Consider the following 24,238-nt stretch of genomic DNA (forward strand, 5'->3'; position numbering starts at 1 on the left):
AATAATATTATGTATGTATGTATGTGGTGGAAGATACCTTAAACCCTCCAGGGAGGGTATCTCCTGATCCTTCACGTCTGAAAACCAAGAATCTTCTCTTAAGGCTTGCAACTTGGAATGTAAGGACCTTATATGAAGCTGGAAAGTTAGATAACCTTATATAAGAACTTGAAGCAATGAAAATTGACATTGCTGGTATCAGTGTCAAATGGACTAATAGTGGAAAAATAAACAGAAAGAGCCATTCAATTATATACTCATGTGGAGATAGTCATAGGAATGGAGTAGCATTTGTACTAAAAAATAAGATTGTGCAATCCTTACTTGGATTTTGGCCCATAAGTGACAGGATAATTGCATTAAAAATTGCAGCTCAACCTTTTAATATTTTTATTGTCCAAATATATGCATCTACTTCTGATTACCCAGATGAAGATGTAGAATGTTTCTATGAAGACATTCAAAATGCACTAAACAACACTAAATCAGACGACATAACTATCATTATGGGAGATCTAAATGCTAAAGTAGGGACTCAGAAAAGATCTTTTCCTGCATGGGAAACCAGGGCCTGAGACATAGAAATCCAAGAGGAGAAAGATTAATACAGTTCTGTGAAGAAAACAATCTGGTAATAGCAAATACTTTATTCAGCCACCCTCCTAAAAGATTTTACACATGAAAAAGTCCCACAGCTGTAGGAACCAGACTGACTATATAATGATTAGAAAAAGATTCCGGAATAACATCTTACAAGCCAAAACATACCCAGGGGCTGATATTGGATCAGACCACAACCCTGTGGTCATTAAAGCAGCAATAAAATTAAAGAAAACAATGAAACCTCTAAACAGAAAAATATGATCTTGATTCCCTTAAAAATCAAGAAATACAAGATAAATTTTTAAAGGAACTGGCACAATCCACTGCTGTTAATGTTCCTGATCCCACCAAGTATCCTTACCCTAAAGATGAGATTGAGGATAGATGTCAGAAATTTAAAGAGGGCATAAAAAAAGGCAGTAAAACAAACAATTCCCAAATTTGAGAAGAAAATTAGTAAACCCTGGATGAATGACAAGATACTGAAAATGATGGAGGAAAGAAATAAACACAATAATTGTCCTGGATGCAAGAACTTAAACAAGGAGATCAGGAAAGAATGCAGGATTGCAAAAGGACTATGGCACAACAACAAATGCAAGGAAATTGAGCTTCAGGACAAAAAAGCACAAAAACAGAGAACTTCATAAAAAAGTTAGGGAGCTAACTAACAAATCTTACAAAAGGGTAGGCTCTCATTGCATTGAAGATACCAGTGGAAACATCCCAATGGAGAAAGACAAAATAAGGGATAGATGGGTAGTGTATTCAAAGGAACTCCACAATCATGATAGAATAGATAAGCCAATGCAAGAAGATTTGGAGGGCCTACTATTCTTACCTGGAAAGTAACAAATGCCATTAGGAAACTGAAACCAGGAAAAGCTCCAGGAATGGATGGAATTATGGCAGAATATCTAAAGGTTTTAGATGATAAGGCTATAAGATCACTGACTGACATATGTAACAAAATATACGAAACTGGACACCTGCCAAAAGATTTTAAGCACTCAATGTGTCCTACCAACACCAAAAAAATCAAAGACAATCAAATGTGAAGAATACAGAACAATCAGTCTGATTAGTCAGATATCAAAAGTTATGTTATATATCATCCTAGAAAGAAATAAACATAAAATCAAAATGGAAATTAATGAAACAAAATCTGGTTTCCAGGAAAATAAAGGAACTAGAGAAGGACTCTTCAACATTAGAACTATTCTAGAAAGATATCTGGAGAAGCAGAAAGAAGTCTACTTATGTTTCATTGACTATACAAAGGCCTTTGACAATATACAACATGAACAACTAATCAAATGCATCAGAAATTTAGGAGTAGATGGTAAAGATATCAGATTACTGATAAATCTATATTGGGAGCAAACTGCCTCAATAAAAATATCAGGAGAAATCTCGGAGGAATTCCCAGTAAAGAAGGCTGTCAGACAAGGCTGTGTTCTTTCTCCTATATTGTTTAACCTCTATACTGAAAATATCTTCCAGCAATTAGAAGAATTTAAAGGAGTCAGCATAGGAGGCAGGAATAAAACAACTTAAGATATGCAGATGATACAGTACTGCAAGCTGAATAAAAAAGATCTTCAAAACCTACCAGAAGAGACGCTAAAGCTAAGTGAAAAATGTGGACTTAATTTCAACTTCAAAAAAACCAAAACGATGCTGTAACAAGAGAAAAAGGGAAACTACCCGATATAAATATTAAGATCAGAGGAAATACTTTTAGATCAAGTAGAGAGTTATATATATTTGGGTCAACTAATTACAGAGAATGGAAAGTGTGATAAGGAAATATTAAGAAGAACAGAAATTGCTAGATCAAACCTTCATTAGCATGAAAAACATTCTGACCTCAAGGGAAATTCACACAAAAACAAGAATTAGGCTGTCTAAATGCTATGTATATGGTCAACACTGCTATATAGAGCAGAAACCTGTACAATATCAAAATATTGTGAAAATAAACTAAAAGCCTTTGAGATGTGGATCCTCAGAAGAATTCTTAGAGTCCTATAGACTGTCAAAAAAACTAATTTAGAAATATTAGAGATGATTAGAGAAGATAGGAATCTGTTGAAAAAGATTAAGAAAAGGAAAACCATCTACCTTGGTCACATACTAAGGCACGAATCCCTACAAAAAACACTTCTAGAAGGAATGATACAAGGAAAAAGAAGAAGAGGAAGATAAAGAACAGATTGGATGGGAAATATTAAGGACTGGACCTTTTTGTCCTATGAAGAATGCGAAAGAGAAGCACAAAACCCTACATGGTGGAAGCTCATGGTAATCAACCTCTTGGAAGGAGATGACATCTGACAAGATGTGGCTTGCTTTAAGAACATTAACAACAGTGAACACCATGCCATTTATGGTAAAGCATACTATCAACTATAACTTGCCGGCCTGGTTGGCTGAATGGTTAGTGTATCCGCTTTCCACCCAAAAGGCTATGAGTTTGAATCCCGCCTTGGGTTTTTGAATCACAAACATCCCGGCATGGATGTTTGTGATTATCTACGAAAATTAGTGGAGACGAAGAGTTGTAGAGTAAGTGTTCTCCCTTGATGAGTCATTGGACTTCTTGGAAGCATCATTTATTAATAATAATAAACTTACACCATGGCTAATAGCAAATAATATTTAACCAAAAACGTTACAGAATCAGCCCCATGGCAGCAAAATTTAAAATATGAAAATGAAAATATAATGCTGATTTTTTTTCTGATACCCCATTTCGGGTTCCCTTCGTCCTGGACCCTATGGTTGTGTATCCATTGCACCTGCATAGTTATGGCAGTGTATATATTAACAGAAAAACCTAAGTAAATTATTGGTTTCCACTAAGATTATATGTTTATTTGCTTAAAAATCTTATCCATACAACATAAGGTATTCTTAAGAATATTTCAAACACAAAGATTTTTAACCAAAATCTGAGATTTCTATGAATGAATAGAAACCACAATAAAAGAAATTTTCTGAAAACTGCAAATATTTAATAATACAGACTTTTGAAGCATAATAAATAGAAACTTGGAATTGTATATAAACTTTTTATACAATTCGCTAATGCATAACACACCCAAGAACTTCAGCAACTAAATTACATATTTCTTAGTATATAACTACAATGTTCACTTAAGTATATGAATGGGATCCTCCCTTCTTCAATCCATTCATGCTGAACACAGAACCTTTCAATATAATAAGGTACCAATAGCAAATGTCCAAGCATTTCTCTACAGAATATGCAAAGTTAATTTTATTTTTCTGAGAAATAAAATTACAGTCTGCCATATCTGATATGAACAATGGCAAAAATTGTTTACAGTGATTTTGTTTTTTCAGACTACACGAATTTTTAAAATTCCCACAAACAGAAATTAAATTTTAGAAAATTTAATATTACAGAGCTCCTTTCCTTGCTAATGCTCTTTTACCTTCTCCTTTCTTGGGAGGTCCTTTTCCTCGCAATATACGAAGTCTAAGTATTTCATCTTTGAAATCTTCATGCTCATCTCTGAAATAAATAAATAAAACAAATTAACACAGTATCACACAAATCACAGTTATTTAAAATTGAACCACAAAACTGAGTTTTTTTTTTAATTACTAGTTTCAGGAAATCTTTACTACAGCTTATGGAGTTTACAAACATGCATTTAACTCAATATGCAGAAATAAATTATTTGAATAAAATAAAATAACACACGAAAAATACTCCATATCATACTCCTATACTATAAAAATACTGTTACAACAATAAAATTTTGGAAATGCTGAAAATTGTAAAATACCAATTAAGAGAAGTCATATAGGGAATGTCCTCTCTCCCCATATCTAACTCAGATGTTACCAAACTGCCTCAGTTTATAGTGTCTCTAGGCAAAGGAAATACCTAACAGTTCAAACTACTTACTAAGTATTTGTGTCCTAAAAACTTAGTAGCCGTTCGAAAAAAATGTTCCAAAACATGCATAACACAGATCAGGATTCAGCAACTTAGTGCAATGAGTGAAGGCTTAGTGATTATTATGGGGGATTTTAATTATGGTGATATCAATTGGAAGGAGGAAATATCACGTAGCAAAAAGGAAATGGAGTTCATACATCTTCTACGAGATAATTACTTGAAACAGCACGTAACTGAAGGGACACGTGGTGTGAGAGTGTTGGACCTGGTTATTGGTTCAGAGGTTATATGCATAAGTAAGGTGTCCTCGTTACCTCCAGTTGGTGAAAGCGATCATGTGGTATTGACTTGGGAGGTTGCAAAATCTGTGGATTTTTCTATTAAGAAGGGGTATGTACGGAACTACAGGTTAGGCAATTATAACAAGCTTCGGAGTGAGCTTGCAGCCATCCCATGGCAAAACATATTGCAAGGGAAAGATGTTAGCAGTGCTTGGGATAAAATCAGCGGGTATTTGAGGAAAGCAATATCAGATTGTGTCCCTATGGTCAGGAGGTCAAACAAGGCAGGCATTAGATGGATGAGCAGTAGTATCAAGCTTGAACTGCAAAAAAAGAAAATGTTATGGAGAATTTACAAGGAGAAGGGCGATCAGGACACCCATGAGCAGTACAAGGCTCAAGCTAGGAAGGTTACCAGCATAGTAAGAAAAGCTAAATCATATTATGAGAAGACCTTAGCCAAAGAGATCAAGGGTAATCCCAAAGAGTTCTTCCGCTATGTGGCAAGTAAGAGGAAGAATGACTTCGGAAGGATAACCTTAGTGGGTGCTGATGGTATTGAGGTGACAAAATCAGATGTAATAGTCGAGTTACTGAGTGATCACTTCTCAAAAGTCTATCACCCAAGTGAGGATATCTCTATACCTATAGCAATACCTAATGTGAGAATTGAAGCTAAAGAATCAGAGATATTAAATATATTGCAAAACTTAAATGCAAACACTGCGGTAGGCTTAGATGGAATATCAGCTCGGGTGTTGCGTGAATGTGCAAATGAATTGTCAACCCCTCTTACCTGGATATTTAATTTAAGTTTGAACTCTGGTATGGTCCCTAGGGAGTGGAAGTTAGGCAAAGTGGTTCCTTTGCATAAGGGTGGCTCTAAAACTGCGGTATTGAATTACAGACCAATCACCATCTCAGGAGTAGTGGTAAAAGTATTGGAAAAGTTGGTTAAAGACAAAATTCAAGAATGGGTGGATCAGGATATGATACTCTATAGAGGCCAACATGGTTTTGTTAAAGGTAGATCCTGCCTTAGCAATCTATTAACTATTCATAATAGAATAACATCCAAGTTGGACAAAGGAACTGGCTACACAGTGGTACTTCTGGATTTTGCTAAGGCTTTTGACAGGATACCCCATAGAACACTGTTATGCAAATTGGAGCAGATGGGAATGGATATTAAATTGGTGATATGGATAGGAGAATGGCTCAGGGAGAGATACCATAAGGTGGTGTATGGAGGAGCCGAGTCCAGAATGAGGCAGGTGACCAGTGGTGTACCTCAGGGCTCTGTGCTTGGGCCAATGTTGTTTAATTTGTATATAAATGATATAGGAAACGGCTTAAAGGGAGATATTCAGTTGTTTGCTGATGATGCAAAGTTGTGTAGTGCAATAAAAAATCAAGCTGATGTTGAAAGTTTGCAGGAGGATTTAAATAAGCTGGTAAAATGGGCAAAAGAAAATGGATGTCAGTTCAATGTGGAAAAGTGTAAAGTCATGCATTTTGGGATTAAAAGATTACCAGCTGTGTACTACATCGATGGAAAGGTACTCCAAGAGATTGATGAGGCTAGGGACTTAGGGGTATTGGTAGATAGGGAGATGAAGTTCAGAGGACACATTGCTAAGGTGTCCAAGATTGCACATAGGATTACTTGGTTGTTGAGGAACACACTGACATCCAGAGATAAAGAGGTTATTATTCCCCTTTATAAAGCATTGATACTTCCACATTTGGATTACTGTGCTCAGGTCTGGTCACCTGGATTCCTTGGAGATCAGGAGGCTGTGGAGAGGGTTCAGAGAAGAGTGACCAAGTTGGTGAGTGATATAAAAAATACTCCCTACATTGATAGATTGAGAGCTTGTGGATTGCAGAGATTGGTTGATAGGCGAAGAAGAGGTGATATGATAGAAACATTCAAATTACTAAAAGGTTTTTATAGGATTGATGCAGGGGAAATGTTTCAGCTGTGTGATAGTGATGGAAGAACAAGAGGTCATCTCTGGAAATTAAAGAAGAGTGTGGTTAACAAAGGTGTCAGAACAAGGTTTTTTGCCTGGAGGGTGGTGAATGAGTGGAATTCATTGCCTGACTTAGTTGTGAGCTCTTCGTCTGTAAATGAATTCAAGAAGAGATATGACAGATATTGTTTTGCTAGTTTGGGTCTCCCGCGATGAGTCTACTGACTCCATGGAGATACCCGTAATAATAATAATAATAATAATAAAAACTGTGTGCCATGGCATCTCACACATACAGCACACAATTTAGGAACCACTGGTCTAACATATGCTCAGAGAAAATGGTAAGAGCCCAGTCCATCACAGAAAAAGTGGGAATATTGCAAATGCACAAAAAGTATAGTATAAGATATGTAGCTGATAAAAATATGTGATAGAATGGATTTTTGTAGCCATGCAAATTGAAGTGCATTAGTTTAGTGCTTGCAATTTTACAACTTATAGTTGGATGAAAAAAGGGCAACGAGAAATATTACATTAGCACATATATAACAGTTCTCTAAAACAGGGATTGCTGTCGATTACCGTCGAAGAAATAAAAGTGTTGAATCTCTTCAACAAAATGTTCAGCATCTCAAAGAGTAGAAGTCTAAATTAATAATATTTCCCTATTGAGTCTGACAGTGGAGACTTGTACATGGAATGCCACATGGGCTGGCAAAAATTAGAAGGAACATTACTCCCTGAAACCACAAGACTCACTGCAGGAAGCCAAACTTTCCATCATACCTTGCCTTGAACATATTTAATACTACACTCACCACCAATCTTGCAACACATTCCACTTATTCCCATTCTTTCTCTATGCAAAAAAAAAAAAAAAAAAACTACTTTTCATTTCCTTACGTGATACTCGCACCACTTTTTAAAGACACCCTATCCCATTTTCCTATCATCTATTCATTGGATATCATCAGATGCTGTATCCAATCCATCCAATCAATCCATCCATCCATCCCTCTGAGGGTGTACCCCTACTTCTTTTTCTTGGAACTTTATCTTCTATTACTGTTTTGAGAATTCTTCCTTCCATCCTTCCAGTGTGTTCAAAGTATTTCAACTTTCTTCTGTTAATATCCTTAAGGAGATTTAAAGTTCTACCTATCCTTTCTAGCAACCATCTGTTTGTCCACCTTTCAGTATATGATATCCTCAACAGCCTTCTGTAACACATCTCAAATGTAGCTATCCTTTTTCTCATCAGACTACTTTAGGTTCCAAGTCTCACATCCATAAGTCACTGTTGGAAAAACAGCTATATCCAGAATCATACTTTGTTACTGTGGAGATGGATCCATCCTTCCAGTTTTTAAACAAGTCTCTGACTGTTGTTTTAGTCATTCCTTATCTTCTAACATCTTCTGAACAGCAATTCTTCACATTAATAATGGAATTTTTCCCTATGTCTATCTGATAAACTCCAATCACTAACAGGCTATTTATATTTGCCAACCTCTACTACAGAATACATTCACCCAATCTGTTATTCAACTTAACATTTTAGCAAATATTCCAGTCCTGAGACAGTCTTTGTTGCTCACCTCTCCCCTTTATAATGTTCCCTTATGATCCAGGATACACAACTAGATCTGTGCACAGAAATCCAGATATCACCCGACTAGAAGCTTACACAATAGTGCCATCATTTCCTTATCCCCTGCCAGTATCCTCCACATTATGGCAGTAACTATCTGAGTAGCATAGGACTTTTGCAATGTGTCCTCTGAACTTCAACTTCCTATCTCCAGATTCCTTGCTGTTGAATCATTTCCTATAGGCAAAGTGCATGACTTTAGAGTAGCAGTGAATTGGTACCTCCATTCATCAATCCATATCAGAACTGACCTGTTCAAATCTTCTAGAAGTACCATCACATCAAAGGAAATTAATTGCAGAGAAATCTGCACTACCCCTTACATTCTAGCACTATCTGAAAACAACTGAATATTTCTTCTAAAACTATGAATTATATCAGCAACATATTCATAATAGTGCTTCACGGTATGAACAATGCTAAGATAGGACAAAAAAATTAATTTATTTCACTTACTAATATTTTGCTGGTTTTCTACCCAGCATCTTCAGAGTACAAATTATAACTGTGACTAGCAAACAGCCAATAAACTAAATCATTAGAAACAAGTCAAGCTGTAACTAAAATAGAACCAATGTCCTAACATGGTAATAGGATTAGATGGATAAAAACATTCCTCCATTTAATTCTATGTGAAAGAGTATTCAGAGCATGATATGCTAGTCTTGACTTGCCATGCAGATGATCAGATGGATCATCTGCATGGCAACGATCTACCAGTATGTCCAAAGCAGATCAAACTGCAGGCACAAGTAATTTCATACACTCCAGGACATGCAAGAGAATGAAATTGACCTTTATGAGAATGGATGCATGATTGGTTTAAAAGTGGCATGGAGATCATATGTGCAGAGAACTTTGGTTATTTTTTCTAATGTGCACTTAATATATGGGATGGGAAAAGCTTTGCTGTGACCCAATGTGTTGGTTGTAAGAAGGATGGTGGTTTTATATTTGACCCATACATGAGAGGTTGGTTGGTCAAACCATAGTAACATTAGTACCATGTTTGGAAAGAGAAACTTGTTCATATTAGATTCGAAGGGCTGTGCATTGTATTCCTTGGAAAACAAATACACATTCGGCCACTGAATTAGAAACCTTTATGCAGATGTATGCAAATGTCACTTAAGCAGCATATATGCAAAATACTTGGTCATGTGTTCTAGGCAACTATTTAAGAATGCTGAGGGTCAGCAATTGTCAATAGTATTGATCACGGTGGGAAAAACAAAAGATCTTTCAGAATTTGATAAAGGCCTTATTGTGGGTGCCTGTCTGGCCAGAGCTATGATAGGCGGCTGGTTTCTCAAAAGGTGAGATATCCCAGATGCTTAATCAGTGGAAAAATTAACACACATTGCTTGTCTAAGATACGTAACTGTGATCTTAAGATAGTCTGTCAGGAATGAGATCGCCGTCATCTGATAAGGTTTGTATGGACAAACAGACCTTTCGGTATGCAGAAATTGACCAAAGCATTTAATGAAGGCTGTTCCCAGCCCACTGCTCAAAAAACCATGTACAGGTAATTCAAGAGAATCAGCATTGGCAGTTGCATGCCTATAAAGAAACCATTTGTCTGTGAAGAATCTACAGTAGTGTCAGGAATACCATGACTGGACACTGAATGACTTTAAAAGAGTCATGTGGTCCAACCAGTCATGTCATACCTTTTTCTGTACTGATGGTAGGCAGAGAGCTTGGCAGAAGCCCCATAAAGCAATGAACCCAGCTTGCCCTAAAAAAAAACACAAGGTTATGGAGGTGGAATCATTGTGTGAGGCATGTTCTGTTGGTACAGAATGGGTCCTCCCACCCCAATATAAAGTCAAGTGTCCACCAAGGAATATCTGAACATTGTTACAAATCAAGTCCATCCTGCAATGTTGACTTTTTATTCACCAGGTGACAGTTTTGTGGACGACAATGCTACATCATGCAAGAATTGTTCGGTAGTGGTTCAGCCAGTATGACAGCAACTTCCATCAATATTTCCTGGCCACAGCAAAGCTTGGAATCAGAACCCCCATTGAGAATGTATTGGACATGCTAGAAAAGGAGATACAGGAGAAAAGTCCTCTTCCATCAAATCTGAGCCAGAAAGAACTGTCTGGTGAACCTGAAAAGAGTTCAGTCAGATTATAACAACAAGTTATAGTTTGGACATTGACCATGATATTCTATGGTCCAATACTTGTTTTTTACACTGGTGCAGGTTTAGGTTTGAGCAGTTATTTAATGGTGTGGAAGTGCTGAGGCACTTCCACACCATCCAATTCCTCATAAATAGCAAGCAATAGTGCATCCCTTTCCTGCCAATTAATTTTTTTAAATTTAATTTAGTATAATGCTGTGTCATTTCATTATCTAATTAAATTTAATTTTATTTCAAATCACTTAATTATAAATTTGGACTTTCGCTGTCATCTTATTTGATTGTAACCACCCACTTTGTGGCATCTGGTACTTGGTTCAGGTCTGTAAATAGGATTAACATTCTTTGTTTTAGCTTCACCTAGTGATTATCCTGATGCACTGATTATGAATAGTTAGTTTCTGGTCGAAATATTTGCAAGAATAAAATTATGAAATTCATGTTAATACACTTGTTTAATAAAATGGTTGATTACACTTGGATAAAGGATTTAACAAGAATATAATTTCTTGGTATCTTTAATTCAATCTATAGCCCAGTGAAAAAATTTTCAACAACTTGCTCTAATCCAGAGTATTTTAAAATTAAGGTGTTACCAGGAGCACGCCAGCCATATGTGCAATGTGTGCGACGCACACAGGCGCCAGGATAGTAAAGGCGGCAAAGCGAAGGAAATACTTAAATAAAAAAACGATTTTTTAAAGTGATTTTTTTTATTGGGGGGGGGGGGGGGGGGCAGGGGCTCCAACTAAAGTTTTGCACACAGGTGCCGGACACTACTGACATGCTCCTGAGTGTTACACCTTTCAACTGCTTGTATGTGGGGGAAATATATGATGTTTGCAATACAACTTTGGTGTCACCTCTAGGTTTGGTGATAGTGCTCCCACTGATTCATGGGAAGTAGAGAGATTCTACTTGGTGGTGGCTGATCCTTGCCTGTCACTGGGTGGATCCACTTTTGAGCTTCCTGTCCTGTAGCAATTCAGGTCAGGAGTGATCCCTTAGTAGGCTGACCATATTTCCTTGAGACAAAAACGGGACAGGGATTATGTAATATTCTGTATTCATGAAAATCTCAGACGATAAAAAATTTCATTACATAAAAATATTGAGGAATATTACCATTATTCCTCAGTGACAGAACCCATACAAAAATTTAGGTAGACGTAGAGGGGGACTGTATTTCAGGTAAGGAAGTCTATAATTTTGTCTTGAACACCAGAATTCGGCAAAAAGTACCGCAAAATGATTGGAAAAAGTTTGATGTCTTTTTTGTTTAATGTATCTAAACTGTAGTGCTTTTTGTTTTATTCAAATCCTCTATTACTTTGCCCAATATGTATGATGATAAAAGGTTGCTAATTACTGCTTCTGATTTGGCATGTGCAGAAGAAATTTTGGTTCATAAATTTTATTTAACAATGTTGACAAGCAGTCATTTGCGCAAAAACTTTGGCCCTAAAGCACAGTATGATGAGCAACAAGAGCTTCACTTGCTGAAATTTTATTGCTATCACCATCACGTCTCATCATAAACGAGCTGACGTTTTTAACTGAAGCCAGAGTCTTTTCAGCATCGTTATGTTTCTGGATATGTAGATGTTGGTTAATGTCGCTTCTGTCTCCATGAGCAATGGAAAAATGGACAACACAATTTTGGCATACCATTTTTGTTCCATTGCTAAACAGCTTTTCCAGTTTAACAAATTTCAATTCTTTCTGGAGATTGTCATTAAAACAGTTTTGCATCTTTGACATTGCAAGGATAGGCTTAAAGCTTTAAAAAATATGAAATTTAAACCATTGAATAACAAATCCACTGGTTAGCATACAGGCAAAACAACAACTAACGCTACAGCAGAACAGAGGCCGTGTCTGAGGTGCGCAAGTTGCCAACTTGTATTTCTTATTTTCTCTGAAAATAAGAATATTAATCACTGCAAATGAAAATAAATCACAGCAGATATCAATATTTAGTATCGAACAATGCGACTCCAAGGTTATACAAATTACCCATGATATTGATATACAATTATAGGTTATGAATAATAATTTATGATTGATCAATATTAAGCTTTATTAAAAACCGGAACAAAAACCGATGGGACGATGTGGAAATATGAAAAACACGGTACTGTCCCGTTCAAAACAGTACATATGGTCAGCCTATCGCTTAGGGCAGGGGTCGACAAACTTTTTAGACCTTCGACCCCCTTCATGGAATCCTTCATCCCACATCGACTCCCATCATGTTAAATAAATGAATAAATATTATCAATAATAAATTTCTTAATTTAAAAATAATAATTCCCTCACCCTTTTCATTGTTAAATGATGGTATAAATCCAAGTATTAAATATTCTTGCGAGTACTGTTGGCACTTCTTACTATAAAAGGCTGCTGTTATGGGCACTATAACTTTAAAAAAAATTACACAGAAAATTCTACATTATCAGACCAGCGAACACCACTGATAGATATGGGCTATAGATGCACACTAGCCCTAATTGTCTCTTTTCTAGATGTCTTCATCAGGGAGAGCATGCGCTTCTCCCTCGTTGGCTCAGCCGATCAGTCAATTGGCATGCTTACTAGGTGTTATTCAAAATTGTTTTAGGTGTTTATTGACCCCTTGGATAGCCACATCGACTCCCAGGGATCAATATCGACCACTTTGCCAAACCCCCCCCCCCCACCTTAGGGTCACTCAATGAGATTTAGATTGATCTTGTAGACAGAGTTTTTGGAGAGATATTCCTGCACTTTAACATGCCACAGAATGCATAGCATTATATATAACCGAAAGGATATGTGCATTATGAGATGCTAAGCCAATTAACATGAAAATCATTAGCCACTATATACGAGTACCCTAGTTCTGGAGATACATCACACAAACTGTGTTTGCTTACACCAGGACAAAGAATTAAACAACAATATAATTTTTTGGCATCTTTAATTTAATTTATAACCAAGTGAAAAAACTTTCAACAACAGTGAAGGGGTGTTGAGTGTCAGCTGCACATGTTTCGATGGATTTGGTAAGAGGGAGAATTATTGATGCAGGCTAATGAACATTTACCATGGAAATATTTATAGAAGATTCATGCTGTAATAGTAAAGCCAGTACAAGAGTGACTAGAGTAAGTTGGTAAGAGATGAGTCATTAATCAGTCCAAGTGCTCTCTTCTGTATTGTCGAGTATTTTTATGAACCTCATAGGGCACTCTCCAGATATGTCAGAAGTACTCGATGGATGGGAGAATTTGTGATTTGTGGTTAATAGTTGTTCAGAGTTTCGCTCAAGTAATACCTTGAGCGAAAGAGGAATTGTAAATTTTTGGACACTGAGGCAGCAATGGCTGCAACATGTTTATGCCACTAGTGTCTTGATGTCAAGATAACACCCGAGGAGAGAAATCTCATCTTGCTTACAGATATGGGTGTTGTTCTGGGAGAATATTGTTCTATTTTGTGGGAAATATTCTTGAGGGGAATTTTGAACAGCAATGTGTCTCCTACTGCATCTCAAATGTTAATATGGGGTTCAGATCTCGAGAGTGTGTGTGCCGGCCACTCAATTCGATTAATATCCTCGGTTTCAGAAATATCTCCACTGCTCGTGCACGATGTGGTACAGCATTGTCATCCCTAAAAATGAATTCTTTGCCTACAGCACCATGGAAGAATCAAACATGACGTTGAAGAACTTTGTTGCAATATCATTCACCACCGATAGTCTCTTTTTCCAGTATCTTTAGCTCGGATGTCCATTAATCAAAATGTTTTCCCACTCCATGGGTCATGGTGTAGGAAAAAGCAGTACCACCTTCATGCGAAATGAAGGGTTGTCTTGAATCGGAAAAATGATGAAAATGACTCTCATCAGTAAAGAGTACATTAGCATATTGGCGTCTTGTCCAGTTTTTAGGGATGAAACAGCACTGAAAATGTGCTCCATGATGAGGTGTGGATAAAGGGACATAGACTAGAGACCTTCAGGCATATAGGCCTGCTTGTTGCAGATGCCTTGCCACAGTTTGTTGAGATATCCTCATACCTGTGCTTGAATGGAGTTGACTTGCCATGGTGAGGCGAATATGTTTGCTGTTATAACCAAAAATCTGTCTAAATGCTCCATGGTAGAGTGAGGGTGACCTCTTAGCAAATGTCTGAAACACATTTGCTAAGAAACACATGTTGGTTTGAAACACTACCCAGAGCCTGGATATAATGCCATGTAAGATTTCAAACTTTCTGGCAATATCAGTAATTATGCAGCCTTCTTCAAGCTTTCCAATAATTCTTCCCTGTGTCAAATCATGTAGATGTTGTCTTTGAGACATTACAAGACAATCAAGTTTGCAATTTTATTCCTTCAAGAAGAGAGCTTTCTTCAAATACAATTCGCTTAACGCACCCTTTTGCCTTTTTGTGCATAATTCAAAAATTTGGATGTGCTACTTTCTACTTGAAATTGTCAGTTATACAAATTGCAACAAACTGATTCATCTAAATTTGCAGTTATAATATTCAGAAATAGTGTTTGTCCTCAGATTTTGGACACAAGTGTAGTTAGAAGATAGGTTAGCATGCACCATTATTCACAATGTGTATCCAGTGAAAAATCTGGCAAACCCAGATGCAGAAGTCATGGGAAAGACTGAAGATGACATCTTGCTTAACAGATGCTTGAACCAGACCCACCAATGAAAGCCTTAGCGATATTGAGTGCAACCACTTGGAATCTGTCAAACTTTTCCATGATACTAATCCAGAGGTGGGTGATATAGGTAAGCAGATCTCCCGATGAACGACATTGGTGGAATCCATACCTATGGTGATTTATTAGCTGAATACTTTTAAGGTAGTGTAAGAGTTGGGCATTGATGCTTCTTTCCATTACCTAGGAAAGGCTTGAGATGAGAGAGAAAGATTAGGCAATAGTTTTGTAGTAAAGAATTATCACCCTCCTTGGGAATAGATCGTACATGGTCTAATTTCCAGGGTGTAGGACAGATGTCAGTGGAGTGAGAGAAAGCATAAAGTACAACATAGGAATCAACTGTGGAGTACAGATCTTCAGCACAACTGGAGGAATGTTCAGGGCCAGGGGACTTTTTGGTATCTAATTTCGACAGGATTTTTTGGATCACTTTCTGGTGAAAAGTATGGAGGCATTAAATGTTGAGTGTTAAAGTGGTTCGGGAGGGGGAGGGGGCATTAGGTGGGAGATGGAATTCATTGAGGGCTTGAAAAGTTCCATGTTTGATCTCTGGAGCAGAATTTCTGGACATGGTAAAAAATAAAAAACATCAAAACATATATAAAAATCAATAAAAAGAAGAAAAAATCCTTAATCAAATACAGCCATTTGAGGAAAAGTATGATGCCAGGAGAATGGCTTTTTCTGTGGGTGATGATGCAATAGATCCATCTGGGTGCAGTAGCAATGGGAGTAGTGTTGGGCAACAGACCAAAATGCACTGCTCCCATTTGGGTAGAGCGCAAGTTTCCAACTTTTCGCTCTTTGGAAATCAGTTTGGATGCACTGAATTTTTCTGCAGCTATTATGAGCTTGGTGTAAGCAGTGTCAGAAGGCAGAGTTCTTGATGATAGCCAGTTTCAGTATAGTTGGGTCTTCATTTGTATAGCCTTGGAGCACCTTTTGGGATCTAAGGGTTAAGGATTACTTCAGTGATGCATTCTGGGCATGTGCTTGTGTCAGAAGGCCAAAAGCAATATATGGAACAATAAATAGTCTAAAAATATTTCAATTCTAACTGCTGTAAGTCAGCAGTTAGAATCGAAGGAAGTATAGGATGATGGTTTCATGCAAAATCAGATGTAAGAAAATGATACACATTATCTCCATTCTTATTTATCATCTATATAGATCTCATTATGAAATAAAGTGGCATTAAACAACCTGATATTAGAATCAGAGATATAAAACTTAGTTCTTTACTTTATGCAGATAATGTATACTCCTAAACACATCCAGTGCAAGTATCCAGGATTCTCTAACTGAACTGAATAACAGCTATAACAAATTTGGCATGAAAATCAGCAATTCAAAGACAAAAATGATGAAAATAGAATGAACATAGAAAACTCAGATGCGTTTTCAATGGAGAACTTAGAACAAGTAAAATATTTCAGCCATTTAGGCACAGTTCTTAGTGAAGATAGCAAATTAAATATGGAAATAGACAACACAATAAGCACAGCTGGTAAACCAATTGAATAAATTTATATGGAATAAGAGAGAAATTAACCAAAACACTTTAACTAGCAGAAGAAATACAAGAAGGTGTTCAAACCAGTTTTAAGTTATGGATCTGAGAGTTGGATTATAAATAAATCACGTGATAAAAGATAAGACTACAATAGATGTGAGAGATGTGGCACCAGTGGCAGAATCGCATTAAAAATAAAGATATTAGCAAGGAACTTGATACTGTTAGCATTCAAGAATGTGTAAACATGGCTAATCAAAGGTGGTATGGTCACTTAAACAGAATTAGGGAGAGGAAGGGTTACAAAACAGATGTCTGATGTAAAATGGCAGGAAATGGAAAAAAAAAAAATGATTCAGTCAAAAGGATCTACATCATCATCACAAACCATGGGCACAGTGCCCGTCAGTGTCTGATGTCATGTTGACTATATTGTTCCAGTGATGTCTGTTCAGTGCAGCATGACTTAATTCTTGAAGAATTAAGTCATGTCACACACACCAGTCTTTAATATCGTCAGCCCACTCACAGTGAGGACGACCTCTAGCATTTGTTCTGCTCATTAGGCCAAACACCAATGCCTTTAACTTTCTGTCATTTGACATTCTACAAATATGTCCATAGAGTTTTAATTTTCTTTGTATGTCTTTTTGAAAAAGTCTCTTTTATTTGTATCCTTTTGCACATTTCTTTGTTTCTTATCTTCTGAATCCATCCAATTCATAGAATCATACGATAACACTTTCTTTCAAAAGCCAGTATTCTTCTCTCTGATCCCTATGTCATTATCCAAGTTTCACAACCATATAACATACTGCTAAAGATGCATGTCTCAAGAATGCTGACTTTGGTTTTTAAGCTGATGATTCTACTCTTCCAAATTCTGTCCATGGATTTTAGCCCTGGTAAAGCCTTTGCAGTCCTAATTTTAATTTCTTTTTTATAGTTTAGATCATGTATTATATAACTTCCAAGATAGGTAAACTGTTCCACATTCTCAAGTTCCTTTCTGTCTACAATAATCTTTTTTTCCAATCTCCCTTTCACCAAAACCCATTGTTTTTGTCTTTTCTATATTCACCCTCAATCGGTATCTTTTCCTTTCTCTATTTAGATTATGGGGTCTTTGGTATTCAGAAGTGCTAAAGATTCTGTACTAACCTGGAACAGAAACTGTAATACACTTCCATATTCACATAAGAGTAACTCTGCCAGAATGGCATGCAGCAGAAATGATAAAACTATGTGGTTATGGTTGTGTTATTAGGAGTTCACCTGTTCATCCTAAAATGGAAATAGTCAGGTTTCTCTCTACCAACTAACAAGTGATATTGCAATTGGAGTATTGATGAGATATTACACACCCTTAAACTGGAGAAGACTTGAGTTTCATCCTTGGTGTAATGACAGGAGTCTTACCATGGGCTTATCAGCTGAAGGAGAGTGAGCCAATCTCATATATACACACACAATTTACTGACAAAAAATACTACTGGTAGGTGGATAGATGGCATTGAGTGCAAGGGAAGGATTTTGTAGCACAGATGGTGGATTATGTGAAACAGAGTGCTGCCCTGCACTGGCGAGTCCTTGGGGGTGTGACATATCATAATAACGTGAAGCACAAGCTTCTGCTACCTATGTACTTTAATGGAGGAGACTAAATACCAGAAGATATCAACTCTACTAATGCTATGGTTTTTGGTGTTATGAAGTGGCCTAGAGTTTTCTTGACTGTATAATTAAATTACATGCAAAATTTTCAGGGAAGATAGAGAAGATGGAATGGGAGGAGTACTGCCAATTATAGCAGATGAATTGCAGCCAAAAAGAACAGGAGATAGGGCAAGAAAGTGACTATTCATTTGAAGCAGTCTGGTGTGAGATTAAGACCAGTAAGACAAAATATATTACACATAAAGTACATAGGTAGCAGAAGCTTGTGCTTCAAGTTATTGTCACACCCCCTAGGACTCACCAGGGCAGGGCAGTGCCCTACTTCACATAATCCACTGTCTGTGCTACAAAATCCTTCCCTTACACACATTGCCATCTATCCACCTACCAATAGTATTTTTTGTCTGTAAATTGTGTGTATATGAGATTGCTATAAGCCAGGGAGTTCCATGGATGATCTAGAAGACATGCATCATCAAATTAGTACAATGAGTACAGTTCGAGTGATTATTATGGGGGGACTTCAACTATGGGGCATAGACTGGAAGGAAGGAAGAAAGAGCATATGGCAGGAAGGAAATGGAATTTATACAACCTACTAAGAGATAATTACTTGAGGCAGCATGTGATGGAGGGGACTAAGGGGTATGAGAGTACTGAACCTGGTCACAGGATCAGAAGAAACGTTATCCATAACCAAGGTGACCACATTGCTTCTGATTGGTGAAAGTCACCATGCAGTTTTGACTTGGGAAATTGTACAACATGTACGAGGTTTAATGGAATATTTACAGAACTAGGAAAGGATTAAAAACTAATTTTAATGATTTCAGTATTTTCAGGGATTACAAATAACTCTTGTAACACACACTCAAATACATGGTGTGCCCTCTATGGGCATTTGTAGGTGGCCTGGGATGTAAAGTGGGAACTCTGATAATTGATGTTTCCCAAATTTCAGGAAGTTTTATACAACCGTATTTATTTAAATTCGGTTGATATCTGAGTACTGCCACAGATTCTAAAAACAATCTTTCTTTTTTAAATTTACTATGGTGGAGCATGGTGGTTTTCCTCCAGGAGATCTGTGGGCTTGTATCCAAAACATGGTTTGCAAGGCCAGATTGACCAGAGTCGTGATTGCAGTTGTAGAACTTGTGTTCCTCTAAACAGATGGTTGCTGATCTACCTGTATGCCTGCTTGCAGGAATAGGGTACTTTATATAGTCCAGGCACTGAGAGAGGAAGGAGATGATCTTTGGTAGAACAGATAAAGGAAGCAAGTTTATGGTGGGGCTTAAAAGCTATGTAGAGGTTGTACTTTTTTTTTTAATCCATGAAGATGTCTCAGTGACTGAGATGAAATACTAGAAGCATTCAAATTAGTTTTTAAATCCTTTCCTAGTGCTATAAATATTCCATTAAACCTCCAACATGATGACCTCCAGCATTCAAGCCTCAACACTGGAAAATTGTACAACATGAAAAATATTCTGTGAAGAAGGGAACTACAAGGCAAGTGATCATGACAAGCTTCTTCCTAAGCTTGTCATAATCATACCTAGATTACAATTTAGGTAATGAGGAATCAGGTAGGAGTTAGATGGATGAATAATATCATTAAGCACAAGCTGCAGAAAAAGAAAATGCTGTGGAGGGTATATAAATAAAACGGTGAACAGCAAACCCACTAACAGAACAAGGCTCAGGCAAGAAAGGTGACCAGCATGGCAAGGAAAGCAAAATCAGATTATGAGAAGAATCTAGCCAAGTTGAGGGGAAAAAAATCCCAAAGGGCTCTTTCGTTATGTCACAAGTAAGAGGAAGAAAGAACTATGGAAGATTAACGTTAATGAGTGATGATTATGATGAGTAATGATGAAAATATACAATACTTTAGCAGTGTTCACATTATTATATGGCAGTGCAATTTGGACAATAAACAAACAAGATAAACACAGAATAAAAATAAATGAAATGAGATTTATGAGAATAAGCAAAATACACATTATTAGACAAACAAAGGAATGAAGACATTTTAAAAGAACTAAAAACAAAATCAGTAGAAGAAAAACTAAACAATTATAAACAAAAATGGATAGAACATGCAAACCGAATAGCCAACACCCAATATCCTAAACAAATACTAAAATATAATCCAATTGGAAAAAGGAAGCAGGGTAGACCTCAAAAAAGGATATTGAATGGATAATGAGACCCGGAACAGACCAATATGTCTATATCCGTAATTAGCATTATGATGATGAACGATGATCATGAGGTGACAGAAGCAGATAAAACAGCTGAGTTACTGAGTGACCACTTTGCAAAGGGACATTATCTTAGTGAGGTTACTGCTTTAACATATGTGACAGATACTAATGTGGGAACAAAGGTGGATGAATTCGAGGTTTTCAGGATATTGCAGAATCTCAATTTAAATACAGCTGTGGGATTAGATGGGATATCAGCTCAGGTTTTACAAAGGAACTGGCAATGCTTCTGACTAGCCTCTTTAATATAAGTCTCAGCTCTGGTAAAGTTCAAAAGGAGTGGAAAGAGGACCAAATAATTCTCATGAGTAAGGGTCATTCAAGACTGCAGTAGCAAATTACAGACCAATCAGTATCTCAGGTGTGGTGGTAAAAGTTCTAGAAAATTTGGTCAAAAAGAGAAGTAAAGAATGGGTAGATAAAAATATGATATCGTATGAGGGACAACATGGCTTTGTGAAGGATCAGTCATGCATTAGCAATTTACTGTCTTTTTATAATAGAGTAACAGCAGAGTTGCATAAAGGAAACGGCTACATGATAATTCTGCTGGATTTTGCCAAGTCATTTGACAGAATACCACATGGAACTCTGTCATGCAAATTAGAACAAATAGGGATGGATATAGCATGGGTTAAGTGGATAAGAGGATGGCTGCTCCACAGATATCAAAAGTTGTATATGGAGGGGAAGAATCAAGGTGAAAACAGGTGATTAGCTGTGTGCCACAAGGTTTGGTGCTGGGACCATTGCTATTTTATTTGTACATAAATGATATTGGAAATATTCAGGCTGTTTGCTGATGATATGAAATTAGGTAGAGTAATAGTTAATATCAAGGTGATATGGAGAGCCTGAAGGACAATTTAAATAGGCTGTCGGTATACGCAAAAGATAACGTGTGTCAGTTTAATGTGGAGAAATGCAAGATTATACATTTTGGGATAAACAGATTACAAACTATGTATCACAGTGATGGTGCTGTATTCCAGGAAATAGCTGAAGCTAGAGATTTAGGGGCATGGTAGACACGTTAAAGTTAAATGGACATATTGCTAAGTTGCTCATAAGATTACTTGACTATTGAAGAACACATTACTGTGCTCAAGTCTGGTCTCCTGAGTTTCTTGGAGATGAGAAAGTGATGGAGAAGATTCAGAGCAAGTGGCCAAGATGGTGAGTGGTCTGTGGAATGTTCCCTAGACTGAAGATAGATTGAGGGTGTGTGGATTGCAAAAGTTAGAAAAATGTGGATTGCAAAATGATAGAAGAAATAGGAGGGATATGGCAGAAACATTTAAGTTGCTTAAAGGGTTATATAGGATTGATGCAGGGGAAATGTTTCAGCACTTGGCTGGAGGGGCCAGAACAAGAGGGTCATCCTTGGAAGTTGAATAAAGATGTGGTTAATAGGGGTGTGAAGACAAGATTTTTTTTGCTTGGAGAGTTGTGAAAGAGCAAACTGGGTCGCTAGAGTCAGTTGCAGGGGTGCTTTGTCTGTTAATGGGTTCAAAGAGAGATATTATAAATTCTGTGAATAGTCTGGGTTTCGTCGTTGGCGATAAGTCTCAGACTCGATGGAGTGCCCACACAATAATAATAAATGGAGCTAGAATATATGTAATATAATTATGTTGTGTTGCTTTCCAACGGAATGATTAGAATTTTCAGGTTGTGTTCTTCATAAGTATTTTTGGGTAACTTCTTTTTACTACCATTTCTATTTGAATCAAAACATTCAATGGATCACTTCAGTAACAAATTCTTACCTAAATAAACCATGCATTCGTAACCTGCGCATAAGCATTGTAATCTGAGGATGCGGTGGATAATAGTCAACAATTTCTGGACGGAGATCTATTGGCCGCTCACTCAACATTTTCACAACTTTCATGGATTTTTGGTTCGTAGGACGAACCACCTCACCAAATATTCGAGCACTCAGCCGAGCCATACATTTCGCATAATTTGACATATCTGAATTATAGCTTATATGAAACTGATCACCGAATATTTGATTTTAAATCACAAAACAAAGGCTTTTAAGCCAATCTTCGTGAAAAATGACACTACATCGATCATAAAAATTCAACACTGCGAGAATAAACACATGAAACATCAGACTGACTTCTAAAGCGCCGCCTGAAGTTTCTCAAATTTTATCTCGTAACCACGAGCAGCAAAACATTAATGATCTCAATACAAAGCATGAGAGAGAATCCACTTTTCATAAAAGTTCGATGAAAGCTAAAGATGCAATAAAGCATAAACAGCGTTTTAATTAGTGGCCTACACCTGTATTAAAGAGGTCGATTGCTCTTTCCTTGGGAGGGAGGAAATAACCTACAAGACGCGCCCTTTGGGTGGCGAACGGAGGGTATTTACATTACATGGAACAGGTCAGGGCTGCTCCGAATATATACTGAAAAAGGAGCCGTGGACCATGTATAACTAGGCTGGCCTTATATACCGTTTTGAGCAGGACAGTAGCGTTTTTTTTTCATATTTCCTGGCCGTCCCGTAGTTTAATAAAAATGTCAATTTTGTCCCGTTTTTAATAAAAACGATAAATATACTTTAATATTGATCAATCATAAATTATTATTCATTACCTATAATCGTATATCAATATCATGGATAGCAGTAATTTGTATAACCATGGAGTCGCATTGTTTGATATTAAATGTCAATATCTAAGGCGATTTATTCAGAGAAAATAAAAAATACACGTTCGCAACACTTGCGCGTCTCAGACTCGGCATCTGTTCTGCTGTAGCGTTAGTTTTTTGTTTTGCCTGTATGCTAACTTTGGGCTTTGTTATTCAATGCTGATGGTTTAAATTTCATGTTTTTTTGAAGTTTTAAATCTTATTTTTTAAAGCTTTAAGTCTATCCTTGAAATATCAAAGAGGCGAAACTGACGATCTCCAGAAAGAACTCAATTTTTTCTTTAAATGAACACTCAGGTAGTAATGGAACAAAAGTGATATGCCAACATTTAAATGTCCATTTTTTCGTTGCTCATAGAGACAGAAGCGACATCAACCAACATCTGCGTAGCCAGAAACATAAGGATGCTGAAAAGATTTTGGCTTCAGTTAAAAACATCAGCTCGTTTATGGTGAGGTGGTGATAGTGAAAGCGATAAAATTGCAGCAAGTGAAGCTCTTGTTGCTTTTTATACTGTGCATCACGGAAAAAGTTTTCGTGGAAATGACTGCTCCTCGACATTGATAAATAAAATTTATTTATTCAAGACAAAATTATAGATTTTATTTCCTTGCCTGGTGAAACATCCGACATACAGTGTGCTATGTTGAAGGAAGTAAGTGACAAATTTGCCTTACGAAACAATGTTATTTTGTGTGTGCAGCTAACACAAACACAAATTTTGGTGGTTCCAAAAGACTTGGCCAAAAAATGTGTTTATGTAATAAAAC

The 24,238-nt window shown here is 36.9% G+C and overlaps 1 protein-coding gene across 1 annotated transcript; it reads right to left on the reverse strand.

The window, feature by feature from the left end:
• Positions 1-3,858: 3,858 nt before the first annotated feature.
• mRpS33 (mitochondrial ribosomal protein S33) lies at positions 3,859-23,117 on the reverse strand. Its single transcript, XM_090415843.1, has 2 exons — positions 22,568-23,117; positions 3,859-4,144 (listed from the first exon to the last, which is right to left on the reverse strand). Exons 1-2 carry the CDS (start codon positions 22,771-22,773, stop codon positions 4,030-4,032), a joined length of 321 nt encoding a protein of 106 aa, XP_090271969.1. The 5' UTR covers positions 22,774-23,117; the 3' UTR covers positions 3,859-4,029.
• Positions 23,118-24,238: the final 1,121 nt, after the last annotated feature.

This window comes from Typopeltis vanoorti, chromosome 3 (genome assembly GCF_054136105.1).
Source record: "Typopeltis vanoorti isolate ZY-2024b chromosome 3, IOZ_Tvanoo_1.0, whole genome shotgun sequence".
Lineage (NCBI taxonomy): Eukaryota > Metazoa > Arthropoda > Arachnida > Uropygi > Thelyphonidae > Typopeltis > Typopeltis vanoorti.

What these genes read in the sequence shown, in the direction of transcription:
- mRpS33 (XM_090415843.1), bottom strand. Translation starts at nt 22,773, where the DNA reads ATGTCAAATTATGCGAAATGTATGGCTCGGCTGAGTGCTCGAATATTT. An exon ending in CGAATGCATGGTTTATTTAG is followed by an intron (nt 4,145 to 22,567) that starts GTAAGAATTTGT and finishes TATTTATTTCAG; the next exon opens with AGATGAGCATGAAGATTTCA.